This window comes from Carettochelys insculpta, chromosome 6 (assembly GCF_033958435.1).
Source record: "Carettochelys insculpta isolate YL-2023 chromosome 6, ASM3395843v1, whole genome shotgun sequence".
Lineage (NCBI taxonomy): Eukaryota > Metazoa > Chordata > Testudines > Carettochelyidae > Carettochelys > Carettochelys insculpta.
In genome coordinates, this window is record NC_134142.1 from 70,352,644 (window position 1) to 70,368,781 (window position 16,138).

Genomic DNA, 16,138 nt, shown 5'->3' on the forward strand with positions numbered 1-16,138 from the left:
GTTGTTGACCAGGGAGAAGAGATGTCCTGTGTGTTCCTTTGTGATCAATGGGCTAGCCCAGAACTTCTGAAGATACTGCTGACTGCAAGAGCCCTAGGGAAGACGGCAGGTTTGGTGGCAGATCACTGAGTTTATTTTCTCAATAGAATTATTCCTTTATTTAGCTACAGAGGGAAATTCCTCTGTTGTTGTTGCAAAAACTCTATCTCCTTTGTGTTTGTGCAATGTTATGACATTTACAACTTTCATGTTCTACGGCACCCCCCACCTTTCCAGTAGGCAAACAAGACATTGGACAAATATGTAAGCACAATAGGTTAACCAACCAAGGGCATCTGGGGTAACAGGAAACTCAGACTGATCACCAATATATGGGTTTACCAGATTTTCATTATGAGTGCGCTGCTGTATGGTGGTGAGAGTTGGACCATCTACAGCAGGAATGAGAAAAGGCTTAACGCCTTCCACATCTGCTATCATTGCCTTATTCTAAATATCAAGTGGGAAATCTAACTTCCTGACACCAAAGCAATTGAGTATATGTAACTGCCAAGACTAATCACTGTTCTAAAACCCAATTGTCTCTAGTGGTTTGATCACCAGATGGATGCATTCCAAAGTATTTCCTATATGAAATACTCCAAAGTCACTAGGCCAACCTTTACTCAGTTTCAAGGTTCTTTGCTGGAGAGACTTCAAAACATTCAATTTGACACTACAAGCTGGAAAGATGAAGCTGACAATATGCTACACTGAAGGGCTACTCAGCACCAGAGTCAAAGAGGCAGAAGAAAGGTGGTTGAGAGAGGGGAAAATACACAAAACAACGAGGAAAGGGCAGCAGGCCTCAAGTGCTGCTAACACATTGGCTTCATCCTGCTGCCCTGTGCCTTACACTGTACTAAATCTGGCCAGAGATGTTGTTTGAAAATTGGACTTTTTAGCCACCCATAATGCTGCAGCAGAACACAGTAACAAGTGCTTTGATGCGCACACCATTGCCTTTTGAGATAGATGGCTGCCATTGAATACATCAAGGCTATGTCTACACTTGCCCCAAACTTCAAAGGGGGCATGTTACTCAGGCTGAGGGAGATTACTAATGAAGTGCTGCAATCAATATGCAGCACTTCAAAGGCTAATTCTCCCCCACAGCAACTTCAAAGTGTAAAACTTTGAACTGTCAGCATACCATGTAGCATGCAGAATTTTGGGGAGTAAAGGCACTTCGAAGTAGCACGGGCACTTCAAAGTAGCACTTTGACACTTTGAAGTTTCTGCAGGGGAGAATTAGTCTAATGAAGCGCTGCATATTCATCACAGCACTTCATTAGTAATCTCCCATCAGCCTGATTACCATGCCCCCTTTGAAGTTCCAGGTAAGTGTAGACAAAGACAAAGACTACTATGTTGTCTTGAGGAGGCCTGCAGGGCCAAATGAGACTGTTCTATTGAAACATTGCCCAGGGAACATGTGAGGAACTGTCTATCAACTCAGTCAATTTTTGCCTTTGACTACAGTCTGCAATGTAGTTTATCTTGGATCATAAAGAGCGCAATCACCATGTTGGCATTTAGCCTCCCAAAAGGCACCAGCATAACTGTGCTTCTGTTCAGGCCTGTGTGCAACTATTAAATCTTAGTACTGCTGTTTTCCCAACCACCTGGGAACTGGTCCCTCAGAATTCTTGAATCTAAACAGCCATTGCAGGGATGCATGGTCTAGACTGACTACAAACAACAACAGCAGTGGTGAAAATGTCCTACAGATTTGACCTCTTCGAGGAATTTCTTTAGGATGGTGAAATAATATATTTCAGAAGAAATTAGATATTTGTTTTATTACGCTCTTAAATCTTGTGTGTTCTTGTGCAAAACTGTCCCCATAATATGAAGCAGATGTGTCCAATATAATAGGAGTTTTGAAATATGGACACACTAAGGCAAAAACAGATACAAGGGCTTTTTTCAACTCCAAAAATGCTAAATCACACTCTGCTGATCTCTGAAATGGTTTCCCTTCCTCACCAAAACTATGCAACTGTTTTGTGTATTGCCAAATTCATAAATAAACCTTCTCTAATAGGAGCAAAGCCCTACAAAACTGCGCATCTGAGAGTATCTAGGAAGTTGGCCATTTCTGCAGAGCCTCAGTTTTCTCTTCATCAGTGGAAATTCCTGATTGATCGCCCAAGGTAAATAACCTCTTTTTGAAACAACTCAAATATCTTTGGGTTCACTTTTAGATTGGGAGACCTAACCTTATCACAGACCATTTGTAAATGTATCAATTTCCTCTTCAAAAGTTTTAGCATGCACCAACATATCGTTATCCCAGTTTTACAGATGGGAAAACAGAGGCACAGAAGTGAAGTAACTTGCCTAAATCACTGAGTGAGCCAAGTTAAAATTACTAACTGTAAGAATAAAGAATAATTAATAAACAGTAAGATGGAATTGTAACAATCTGAAAAATATTTGATGCATAGGAAACACCCTTAATGACAAAGACTCTAAAATCAGGGAAACCTAACCTCAAAATCTTCAAAATTCTCATGTCTATTTCATACAAGAAAAGCATTTCCTGGTTCTCAACCTATATTATTAGGGCAGACATCCTGCTGGAAAGTGGCAGTAGAATGGTAACTTTCTCTGAAGTGGGTACCAGACTCATGTACGGTTACAGACAGTAAAACTCTGTGAGGTTTTACTAAACATGGTGCTGTACGTAAGCATTTTCACTCCCTCACTCCCTGCTCCTCCTGCTTAAAAATTTAGAACTAATCATTGCAGTCTTCCTATAAATTGACTGAGTTTAACACAACCAGGATTTCAGTAACGATCTAGACATCTTCAAATAAAATGAATAACAATCGTTATATCTCAGAAGGAAGTGCTTCTGCCTGTGATGAAGCTTGTACTAATAATCTGGGTTAATGCTTAGCTTTCAAAGGACAACTACATGCCTAGAGTAAAAGCATTTACCTCTGACAGCATATCCATCTTTTACCGATGCTGGGAAGGGGGGTAGGTTGTCTTTTGCATAAACATCTTGAGCAAGGACTCGGCCCATTCCATCTAAAAGGGGAGAAAGAGGAAAAAAGACCGTGTTCCATGTCAGTGAATGTACTCACAGGGAATAGAAGGTGACAGCAGTGTGCTCTTATGGATGAGATTCATGTGTATGTGACATATCTCATAATCTGGTCTGTCAAGCTTTTGATTTATGTCTAAACCAATAGGGAACTACACTGAGAGATGCAGCCTGAAAACAGAGATGAAAGATATGGTTTAGTCAACTTGGATTTCTGGTTAGGACAAGCATGTTAGTACGGATTTAGATTTAAAGTGTCTAGAACCAGAGTAGTCAGTTGATATACAGGCTAAGGCCCAGTCTATACCACCAAGTAAGGCTGACATAAGCCTTTCCTTGACCAAGTTGTGTGTGTGTCTACCCTTAAATTTATCTCCTGCTGATGTAAGTTCCCTGTTACAGTGATACAGTTACAACAATCTTCCTGAGTGGCAGTGAGCCATACTGATGTAATGAAGTTGAAGCAGCATGAATGCAGATACGATGTTACTTATGTCTAATCTAAACAGTCCTCCAGCAGCAGCAGCCCAACATGGACTGCTCTGTCCAGAGGTCATGGAGACCAGAATATCCCCCACATTTTTAAATGCCTCTTCCTGATTGGCCAGCTTGGTGAGCATACCTAGCTGCTCTGTCCCTTGGCCATTACTGCCCTTGGCGTGGTCCTGATGCAGCATAACAATAATAAATGTAAAGCAAGCACCACAAAATTGATAGATGCATTGATAGTTATTCACAGACGTACAGCAAACACCACACAATTCCTAGCAGGCTCCAAATCAGCAGGGCCTAGTAGAGTGCAGGACACCATACTGTGTAACTGTGGCTCACTGTTAAAGTCATTTTTAAAATCATCCTTGAACCATAGAAAATAGCCCTCAGCGCTTTTAATAACTCTCGTGGCTGAAGACTCAGAAGATAGCCATTCCACCTCCACAGCAACTTTCCCCCTTTGCTTGACAGATATTATGCAGGAAATAAGTAGGCAGTTTTAACCATTAGAGTGTTTCTTTCACTGATACCCAATTTTGTAAGTAAACAACTCTAACATCCCTTCAGTTTACGGAACGTGAATTCAGCTATCATTCTACACCTGCTGAGTTTGTAGCTGAATCTTTCCTTAGTGTTGTTGAGGTGGCTGACGTACATTTATAAGCCAGATAATCAAGGGGTAGCCTTGATCACCCAGCATCACTACTAGTATCTGGACGCTGCTAGTGATAATCTGCTGGTTGGGAATGTACCTGCCGGTAGCTTTCAGATCAGTCTTGTATTCTTAAAGATAGAAGTGTTGTGCATCTTTCCTGGCCAGTCAACACTGAGGCATCTATAGTGCTTGAATAGCACTTCCATAGCAAAGGAAATGAGTTCTTTTTGTTGATGCACACTGTGGCAATGTGACCAAAATAGAGTTTGGTGTCATCTACCACACCACTTCAATTCAGGAAACTCATTACTTCAACTCCAACTGTTGCAACTCCTGCAAATTGCTGGAAGTCACAGTCTTGTGCAACAGGAGACAATTGATGGCTCCACACATTCACATCACAATAATCACATGCTAGATTTTCCAGCCTGAAAATGAATTCCAATCGACTTAGCAATTTGGCATTGTAAGTTTCCACAATGCAATTATCGCTTTTTTCTTCACTGTCTGTACAGCCACCAGGCCCTCTCAGAGAATGACAGGGGCTACTTTGAGTTTAGAGGCCCCAGCCGAGCCCCAGAACTCTGACATATGTACCTTCTCATCCACAGGGTCAGACTAAAACCAAAAGAATATCTGAAAATGAACACTTGAGACATTTATATATTAACAATTAAGTCATCTCCCAAGAGCATATATATTAAAAATCTAACTTTAATTGTGAGTTTCCACTGCAAGCAAAACATTTTATTTTAGGAATGTTTTTCTGGCTTTGTTGTGTGCAAACTCATTAACAACTGAAGAAAAATCTAATTTACCTGCAACATCCCTGTTAATGTTAAGCATTGTGAGCCTCTTCAAATACTTTTCACATTGTAAAATGACGATAGTTCTTTACTTGTTTTAACATGTTGAAAGTGCATTCACCTGAAGCCACAGATGCAGGGAGACTGGCAAAAATACATAATGCAATTGTGCTATAAGGAAATACAATTGACAGGCCGAGATCGACTATTTCTTGAAGCAGTTCTTTTGGCTGGCAGTCCAATTTAAAATTGGTGGAATCTGATTTGTTTTGGTAAAAGAAAAATATTTAACCTATTTTTTAAAAAATAGTATGTGTGGAAGGGGTGGAGAAGGGGTTAAGAGAATTCTGCACTGGAGAAAAGTGCAGGATTGAGCCCTGAAGACAAACATGACCAACTCGTGAATTTATTTTTATGTCTTCTATTAGACATACAGGTTGAACCTCTCTAGTCTGGCAACATCCATAATCCAGCATGATTTTAATTAGCCAGACAACTGCTTATCATGTGTCTGGCCAAGTCTCCTGTGGTCCCATAAAATTTGTTTACAGCCACTAGTTCTGGCTCTCAGTGTTCCGTGCTGTTATTTAGCTGTAATTTACCCTTAAACATCTTCTAAGAGCCCAGTAAAGAAGTGAAGTGTTGGTAATGCCTCTAGACAATATTGACCTCCTGTGGTCCGGCAAATTCTCTTGTTCAGCCCTGGTCTGGTCCCAAGGGTGCTGGACTAGAGAGGTTCAGCCTGTTTACGGAGTTGTTTTGTCCAGTAAGAAAATATGGTTGTTGGGTTTCTGTATGGTCATTGGCATTATAAGGAAGTTTAGCTGTATGGAGGGACAGACTCATTTTTCAGGTACTCTTGAACTGCTAACTGCATTTTGTTACAAGTACAAAGCTAAACTCGCTTTGCGGATGCATGTATGGAATTTGGCCTCACAATCAGCTTAAAGAAGACCCAGGTGATGGACCAAAACGTGGGTAAAGAGCCATCTATCAACGTGTTAGACTATGAACTGGAAGTCGTCCATGAGTTCGTGTACCTAGGCTCGACGATCTCAGACAACTTGTCACTTGATAGCGAGATCAACAAGCGCATTGGAAAAGCCGCCACAACGTTCTCCAGGCTGACGCAGAGAGTATGGGTTAACGATAAGCTCACTGTACACACCAAGGTGCAGGTCTACACAGCCTGTGTTTTGAGCACACTGCTGTACGGCAGTGAAACATGGACTTTGCGCTCAAAATGAGAGCAGCAGCTCAACACATTCCACATGCGCTGCCTTAGGCGCATACTTGGTATCTCATGGCAGGACAAGGTCCCCAATAGCTCAGTGCTTGAGAGGGCAGGCACTGCCTCCATGTTCACCCTTCTGAAACAGAAGCGTATGTGCTGGCTGGGCCATGTCTCACGCATGACGGATGGCCAAATACCGAAGGACCTCCTCTTCGGCGAACTGGCATCTGGAAAGAGGCCAAAAGGGTGACCTAAATTGCGCTACAAGGACATGTGCAAGTGTGACCTCAGTGCTCTCTCTATCAACGTGAACACCTGGCATTCGCTCGCCTCAGACAGGCATGCCTGGAAACAGGGAGTGAAGGAAGCTCTTGTTGTGTATGAAACTACCTTGGTGAAGGAAGCGGAAGACAGGAGAGCCCTCAGGAAGATCCGTGCCTGTGATACCAGAGCGACATCTGCCTACTGCTGCTCACAGTGTGGAAAGGACTGCCACTCCTGGATTGGATTGCACAGCCACAGAAGACGCTGCTCGAATCAGTCCAACTGGGGCGCAAACCCATGATCCTGCGGGATCAAAGGATACCTACTACCACAAAGCTAAAATTGCTTAGGTACCAATCTTCTGTGTGTGTGACAGAGAATGTTGGTGACAGAGTGGTTTATGTAAACTTAGCTTGTGCTCTACATTTTTAAATGCATGTGTTCAATAGCACATCTTCTTGTAAATTGCACTTTGCAACTCTAACCAACCTATGGTTGCTGGTTTTGAATATGTTAGGTAAAAATCACTGATACGTACTAAGACAAAAACGATACTAAAATAGAATAAAAGAATATGCACCAGTTACTTAGGAGTGGACAGTAATAACGGGAATGTTCTGTTTATCCAAAATCATACATTAGAAACCCAGGAAATGAAGAGTTAGACTTAACATTTAAAAGAAATCTAAACATGTTAAAGTACAGAAATACACAGTAAAAGCTTCCAAAACAACCTAAGTCTAGCCATTAGTGATACTATGGACTAACTATACAGTTATGGCTAAGGCATTTAAGTAATTTCAGTTCAAACTAATTTTAAAGATGAGTTATGTTCGTTTTCATATTTTTCCATCCCCATGATAGCAGTAGAGGTGATAGGATTGTTTCATTTTTTCTTTATGATCTCCCTCTACACTAATGTTGTTACATAAAAATAAATACACAGTGATATTATTGCTGTACATTACAGGGCACACACCACATGTGGATTCTGGCCATTTGCACTCTTTTTACAAGAGAACATTTAGACCAGATTTCTATAATCTTCCATGGGAAATACATTGCTGCAGTCTCCAAGACAACTCAACTGGAATTGCAAGAACTATTTTACAAATTATCAATAAAATGATAGCAGTGACAGAACAAGGCAGATTTTTGCAATCTGAAAAAGCAAGTCTGTCACAATGCAGAACTTGAGTTAACAATGAAATTGTGACAAACAAGATATAACCCAGAAGATCTGTAGAATGAAGGAAAAACAGGAAACACATGGTCTCATCAGTAGTCCCCTTCTCCTTCAACTCAAAAGTTGTGCTTATTCCAAAACTGTGCTTACAACATTAGATTTAAAAAATTAGAATTTTTTTTGTGTGCAAGAGAAGATTAGTAACCTTGGACAAAACTAGAATGGTCCTATGAAAACTTCACTCATCTTATGTGCCAAGTTCAAGATGTAAAGTTTACTTCAACTTTGTTCAGTACTTTTTGTAGTCACACCAGTGTGAAGCTGGGGTAAATCACTATACCCATCCCTCGTTTAAAGAGCTCTTTATTTACGAGTACTCACTAAAACGAGGGACATGTATACCCACCTATGTTCACGAAATGTGTGAACTTCCCCTGCTAAGATAAGCAAGCTGTGGGGTCCCTGGCCTGGGAGCGAGGAGACCCACACTCCCCAGCAGCCCCAAACTGCCCCCAGCCTTAGACCCTGCTGCAGCCCCAAACTTCTCCCAGTCTTAGACCTCCCACATCCCTAAACCACCCCCAGCCTTAGATTCCCGCCCCTCATGGCAGCCGTAAATGGCTCCAGCCTTAGACTCTCCTCCTCCTCACACAGCCTCTTCACTGGGACTGCTAGGCTGGGTGGCTCCTCCAGCCCTCTTGCTCCCAGCAGGTAACAGTCATTAAAACCAATTAACTCTAGTGTTAAGCTTTCAGCACCTAGGCATAAGGTAATTGCTATCTCTAGTGATAGATATCTGCCTGAGGCAGCAATGTTAAGAAACTGCAAATGGCTTCTTTAACTGCCACATGCAGCTCAGAACTGCCCAGATGGTGACCCTTAACAAATCTAATGGTGACCCATGTTTGGATCCCAACCCATAGGCTGGGAATCTCTGCTCCACATACATACACTACATCCTATTTCTGCTGCCAAACTGTTTACATACATCAGAAAAGTACCTAAACTCAACTGGTTTATGTCAAGTTACAAGCTCTTGGAACAAATCAGAGACTTTTACATGTATTTTAATGGGAATTTAGTATCACTCATGAGTTTTCGTCTATGAGCAGAAATTTGGGAACCAATTGTGTTCATATAGTGAGGGATGAGTGTTCTATTCTCACTTGCTAGCATGTTATTTGCATGTTGTGCTTGATTTTCACAGTTGTAAATGACTACAATGCAGAGGAAAATCAGCACCTCTTCTCAAGAGGTTCCATATTGCACAAGTGTTGTCTATCTGGATTTTTCAGGGATGGGGTCAGGCCCACCGATGGTGGAGAGGGCAGAAGGAGGCAAAGGTGGCAATTGGCCCAGGATCTGGAGCTCCCAGCCCCTTTGAATTGCCACTGGGAGCACCAATCCAGGGCTGGTGGGGCGGGAGGGGGGTGTTGCTGTGGTCAGGGCAATTCTGAGGGTTGACTGCCTCAGCACCACCTGTCTGGGACATGTAAATGGCTCCCACATCTTACCCCAAGGCAGCTGTCACCACCACTCAATGAGATACCCTGCAGAAGGGAATCAAATTATTCCATTTCTGTGTATCTTCACAATCCACTGAAAGGGAAAATTTGTGATTCTCTGTCTCTGAAGATATTCTCTTGCAGAATTCTCACTTCCAAATCCTGTGCTTCAGGCCTGACTCTTGTAGAACATTCACCCACTTTTAAGATTTTTGCTTTCAAAGGCAACTGTATGCTAGTGAATAGGCTCTCCTAGGTGTATGTATGTCAGCCAGTTCAGAACATTCCACACAATTCACTTCAAAATTCAAGAACTTCCTTTAAGCCTCTAATTACATATAAGGAATATAAAACCTGTCTCTCTCTACAGAAGGAAAAGGCAATTAATGCATGATTACTGAAACACATTGTGTCCAATCGAGACCCAACCCTGATGATCCTAGATGACTGAAGACATCAAAACATTCCCCAAGATCAATGAAATATTGGATAAAAGTTTTTGAAGTACCTAATGATTTAGGAACCTAGGGCCCATTTTCAAAAAATGATTTAGGCATTTAGGAACATGTCTCTTTGAAAGTCAATTGGAAACAGACACCTACAGTGCCTAAGTGTCAGGCTTTTAAAAGGAGCTAAGGTACCTAACTCGCACTGAAACCATTGAAATCCCATTGCAGTTAGGGACTTAAAACCTCCAAAAATCTGGTCCTAAGTCAAGTTGAAAACTCTATTAATTGTCTTAATATATGAATGAAAATATATAGTCAATTTGCAATAGCAGCAGATTCACAAAGAGAATAGGGTACTGTACAGTGACAACTATCAGTTTTGAATGAAGGGCCTGAAAGAAAACTCAGGAGTTACTGAGCCAATAACAAGAACACTGATCTACTATATCCATTAGGGATACTGGCATGATCACTTTCAGAGGTTTTGAGGAAGATTTTGGTTAAAAAATCCGATTATGTAGGAAGGCTTTGGGTTTTTTTCCTCTACTCTTTGCCAATTGTCTGGCCTTTTTTCCCTCCTGCCTTGGTCAGCAAAATGGCTAGGCCTGCTCCTGAAAGGGGTCCAGCTCATTATAAGGCAATAATTCAAAAGAGCTTATAGGTGCCAAAATGTGTGCCTGGGATGCTATAATGAATGCACATTACCAAGGTACCAGGAAAGTAATAGAATTTCCATTCTGTATTGTACCAGTAAAAAAGTGGTGTAAGTAGCAGCTCCATAACATGAACCTGAAAAATACACTATTCACCACATCACTTAATTTTTAACAGAAAAATCAGGAACATAAGAACGGCCATGCTGGGTCAGACCAAAGGTACATCCATCCCAGTATCCTGTCTGCCGACAGTGGCCAATACCAGGTGTCTCAAAGGGAGTGAACCAAACAGGGAGTGAAACCCTCTCCTGCCATGCATCTCCAGCTGCTGACAAACACACGTCAAGGACACCATTCCTTGCCCATCCTGGCTAATACACATTAATGTACCTAACCTCCATGACTATATCTAGCTTTTTAAAACCCTGTTACAGTCCTAGCCTTCACAGCCTCCTCTGGCACGCAGTTCCACATTTTGACTGCGCTGTGTGAAGAATTTCCTTTTATTTGTTTAAAACGTGTTGCCTATTAATTTTATTTGGTGTTGCCTTGTTCTTACTTTATGGGAACAAGTAAATAATTTCACTTGTTTACTTTCTCCACACCATTCATAATTTTGTATACCTCTCATAACTCCCCTTAAACCTCCTTTTTTCTAAGCTGAAAAGTCCTAGTCTCTTTTAATCTCTCTTCACAGGGGCCCTTTTCAAGCTCCAAATTATTTTCGTTGCCGTTTTCTGACCCTAGGAGAGGTGAAGCAGGAAGTACTGAAGCTGATTAGAGGATCTCAGATCACACTGTACAGGCCTTACAACCTTGGAGGAAAGGTCTGAATCTGTACTCAACACTCAGAAACAGTCAAGGTATCCTCCAAGGTGCCAGTAGGCACTTGGGAGTGTGCAGTAATGAAAAACCTGCATGTGTGAAGTCTTCATGATAAAAGATGGACAACTGAGTCCTGTTCAATTCAAACATCAAACAAATTATAGGAGGAAAACTGTTTTGTGGGTATGCAGTCTCGTAAGAATTTGAATGAGCTCACTGATATATAGATAAGTAAACAGGGTATAAAGTTTCCACCTATGGAGAAAGTCCAGGAAGAATTCCAGCAGTAGTGACTACCTGGTAGGTGACTATGACAACAAAACCAAACCAATCCATTCCAATACTTTACCATGCTGGAACCTTTGAAGGAAAAAGGGCAAGTTTCTACACACAGCTGTCCTCCTTCATTGTAAGTAGACAACCATTATAATACCTTACAAAAGGAAACTGTGTAGTTTTTCAAAACAAGTCAGTTGTGATTACTGAAGTCTTTGGATATATTTGGTTAAGGGTCCAATGATATAAAACATTAATTATTTATTGTCACATGAAAATATGTTGGAAAGCTTAGGATCAATGAATTATGATGAGATAGTATTTGTTTTGAATGACAGGTTGAATAAAACATAAATAGATCACGGTATTGCCAGCTCAGAGTAGGCTAGCATGACATTTTGCAATACAAAGGTGTACCTTAAGAGAAATCAGCTATGCACAGTGAGACCTTACGGATAAAAGACCTCACTGATCTATGACTCCATTCCTGATTTGTTTGGTTGATGAGAATATGGAATTGTGTGTTCAACCTGACAGAAGCCTTGTATTTTTGGTATCAATGATAGTTTTGTTATGAATGCTGTGTATTTGAGACCAATTGAAGACTTGTGTTGATACAACTCAGTTTAAGACTGTCTTTCAATGATCAACTTACAGTTTTGGACAAACTACATCTTTCAATGTGTGCATATTTGTCTAGTCTGGAAACATTTTCAGAGGAGTCTCCATAAACGTGCCCTAGTTAATGCTTTATTAATCCTTAATGTATTGGTTCACTGTTCTGATATAAGGGGTAGCTCTGCATCACGATGATAAAATTGAAGCATCTCAGTCCATTGAAGCTGTTTTGTAATATGATATCCTCTACATCAGCATTTCTCAAACATTTCTACACTGATTGACCCTTCTAGAAAATAAAACCAATCAAAGTCTCCTCCAGCCCATTCTGTTAGCAGAGCAGCTTGGGGAAAACTTGCAAAGTTACTGTTCCATGTCCCTTGGCTAGTCTTTTATACCCTCAAAAAGAACATTACCACATTCTGGGAACTGAGATATGGCACATTAATCTGACCATGAAAAACCAATAGGCTGACACTCCTCAGTTCAAATTCTTCCAAATAGCAATAGGTTTATTTGGGTAAGTGCAATTGTTCCCATAGGGGAACAAAACAATTACTGAATTTTCAATTGAGGTGGCATGTATCAAAGCAACTCGCTTTTGTGCAGAAAAGCATAGATGGCTTTGTAACATTGGGTGAATGTGTATGCACCAGAAAAACAGGGTTTGAGTCATGAATGCTTTCTTGATGTGTCTGAGGGTCTTGCTTTATGAAGTTCCAAATAAAGGAACTTCTCAGACTTTCATTGTTTTGGCTACAAAGCTTTAAGAAGCCAAACTTGATAATATAGTCTATTGTTCAGAACATTGCTTGTTGTTTCCAAACATCAAGCACTGAAGAATGGTAGTAGACCAACAGTATCTGTCTCACACAGAACACTAAAAATGCCTAAGCATGGAGATATCACAGTATGAATGCTTGCAAACAGAACTTTAGATCTGTGTCGCAGCTCTGCTCTGATGCCTCTTACTTCATATTCCATTGCCTTGATGTCTGTTCTGTGAAAGGACTGCTTTGTGTGGATGAACAGACTGTGAGTCTGAATCAATATACTGAACCATTAGGTCTTCTTGAATTACATCCTTTGTTGGACAAAGATGTAAGGCCTCACTTTGGATACAAGATCCTACAACCACTTTGAAGCAGATGCCATCACAAGCGTCCCGGCAAAGCAAACAGGTTGGATTCCAAGAAGTCTCTCTTACATTACTCTTTTCACTCCAAGAAACAAACAAATTAAACAGGTGTTCTGAAATTACAGCTCTTTGTTATCAATGGGTTCCAATCACAGGAAGATCAGAGTTCCTTCAGAAAGATGCACTGAGACCAGTGCATTCCTTTCTGATTTAGCAAAGAAATGCTTACACTTTCTATAGTCACTTTCTGAAACTAACTCCACTGGAGGAGGATATAAAGAGTTGTCCCAGTCCCAAACACTTCCCAATAATTATTAGATGATCCATATATTTAAATTGTTTATAATAAAGCAAGTAATATTCCCTAGCCCTAATTTTTTTTAAACGAGTCCAACTAAATATAAAGCACCTCGGTAATTGATGATTTCTGTTCCAAGCACTGGGGTCATCTCCAAAACTGTGATGAAGGCTTTGTCCATAGATGTCAATGGGAATGGAGACATGCGATGTCTTCTAGCCACCTTGGTAATATCAACGGCACTGTGACCTGCAGAGAAGAGAGCATCCAGTTTAGAATATATTCCATGGCAGTGGCTTGGAAGGCTGATGGGAAGGCTTACATATATTCAACAGCTTTCATCCAGAAGAATCACATAGTGCTTTACAGTACAAGTTTTGTTTGTTTGATGTGGACACAGGGGGCTACAGACACGGGAGTTTAAGAGGGAGAGCAAGAGATTCCACCACTGAACAGGCTGCCAGGTGAGAGTACTAGTTTTTTGTGTGAGTGAGTTTGTCGGACTATTTGAATTTTGATTCTGATTTCAGGTAATGTGGCCGTTGGGATTGTATGTCTGGGAGCATTTGATCCTTTGTTCCCTGGATTGCCTTTAATCAGCCTCAGGATCACCCTTCCCTTGTGGGGATAATGATGGGGTAGGCCTGACCTAGGTGGCTTTAAGAGCCAGAGGCAGAGTGACCAGGGGAGCAAAGTGGACAGTGGGCTGAAGATGGGGAGCTTAAGAGAGAGTTAGGTTAGGAAGACCCGCAGCACATCTGCCAGCACTGCTCCTGTCTCCTCCACCAGTGGCTGTAGTCAGACAGACCTCTTGATCACGGATGCCTCTATGCAGACCCTGGTGTGGTTTTGCAGGGACTGTGACTTGCAATTCCCACTTACTGAAATCCAGGTTGGGGGGGACCATCTAATGTGAAATGTGGTGGAATCTCCCTGGAAATGTGGCGGGAGAGCTACAGGAAGAGGTAGATAGGCTGAAGAGTATCCAAATCCATGAGCAATTCCTAGAAATTATTCATGTGTACACAGCTGAGGCTGAGATAGCTGTCAGCTGTACTGACACACCATTGGTGGAGGAAGAGATGGCTCAGGGGACACTGTCAGCTGGTCACTTTCTGGCAGCAGGCTGTACTCCTGCTCCCAGCCCTCCCACCATGGTACTGGGCAGCCATTCTGCTGTTCTAGATATAGGAGATAAGGAATTACCCCCAAAAACAGAAGAAGAGAACCCTTGTACCCAACAAGGCTGGGAGGTCTGCTGCCACACTGCAAGGAGGAAATGTGGGGTAGTGGTGGTTGGAGACTCTATTCTGAGCGTGGTGGAAGTACCCATCTGTTGCCCTGATACATCATGTCAGGAGATATGCTGCCTGCTAGGGGCCCATATCTGAGACATTACAGAGGCCTTGGTAAGGCCTCTCTGGCTCTCTGACTACCACCCCATGCTACTCATCCATCTTGGCACCAATGGTACTGCACGGTGTGACACTGGGCAGATCAAGAATTACTACAGGGCTCTGGGAGTATGGGAGGAGTTTGGAGCACAGGTCACTCCTTCCTGTCAAAGGCAGGGGTCCAGGCAGGGACTGGGGCATCTTGGAGGTGAATGCCTGGCTGTGAAGATGGTGTTGTCAGGAAGGCTTTAGTTTCCTTGACCATGGGATATTATTCCAAGAGGGACTACCAAGCAAGGATGGGGTGTACCTTTTGAAGAAGAGGAAGGCTGTATTTGGATGCAGACTGGCTAATCTAGTGAGGAGGGCTTTAATCTAGGTTTGATGGGGTCAAGTGATCAAAGCCCACAGGTTTTTCTAAAACTCTAAAAAAAAAATAATGCAAAGCATAAGATTTGGTGGTGATGGGGGACTTCAGCTATCTTGTCATATGTTGCAAAATTAACACAGTGAGGCACAGATTATCCAATAAGTTTTTGGATTGCATTGGAAACATTTATTTTTCCAGAATGCTGAAAAAGCCACTACGGAGGAAGCTGTTTCTAAATTAGATTTTCACAAATAGGGAGGAACTTGTTGAGAATTTGAAAGGGGAAGGCAACTCAGGAGAAAGTGACCATGAACATAGAGTTCATGATTCTAAGGAAGGAAGAACAGCAAAATGGATACAATGGATTTGAGGAAGGCAGATTTTCGTAAACTCAGAGAGCTAGTAGGTAAGGTGCCAGGGGAAGCAAGACCAAGAGGAAAAACAACTGAATGAGTTGTCAATTTTTCAAAGGGGCATTATTAAGGGCCCATAAAGGAAGCTATTCCACTGAGTAGGAAAGATGGAAAATAAGGCAAAAGACTGCCTTGGCTTAACCAGGAGATCTTGCATGATCTAAAAATCAAAAAGGAGTCATATAAAAAGTGGAAACTAGGACAATTTACAAAGGATAAATACAAGCAAACAATACAGGTATGCAGGAGCAAGATTGGCAAGGCAAAGGTACAAAACAAGCTCAAGCTAGCTAGTGACATAAAGAGTAACATGAAAGACTTTCTACAAATATATGAGAGGCAAGAGAAAGACTAAGGACAGGATAGGCTCACTTCTCAATATCAGGAAACAATATTAGGAAACTTGGAAATGGCAGAGATGCTTCATGACTTCTTTGTTTTGGTCTTTACCAAGAAGCTTGAAGA

The 16,138-nt window shown here is 41.6% G+C and overlaps 1 protein-coding gene across 19 annotated transcripts in view; it reads right to left on the reverse strand.

Annotated features, from left to right (window-relative positions):
• Window positions 1-16,138, reverse strand: part of GPHN (gephyrin) — a 535,600-nt gene that overhangs the window by 89,727 nt on the left and 429,735 nt on the right. For all 19 annotated transcript variants that reach the window (XM_074998888.1, XM_074998882.1, XM_074998890.1 and 16 more), the window contains 2 exons: window positions 13,608-13,745; window positions 2,986-3,078 (listed from right to left, as the gene is read on the reverse strand). In XM_074998888.1, coding sequence (XP_074854989.1) covers window positions 2,986-3,078; window positions 13,608-13,745 — 231 coding nt within the window. The remainder of the gene's footprint in view (window positions 1-2,985; window positions 3,079-13,607; window positions 13,746-16,138) is intronic.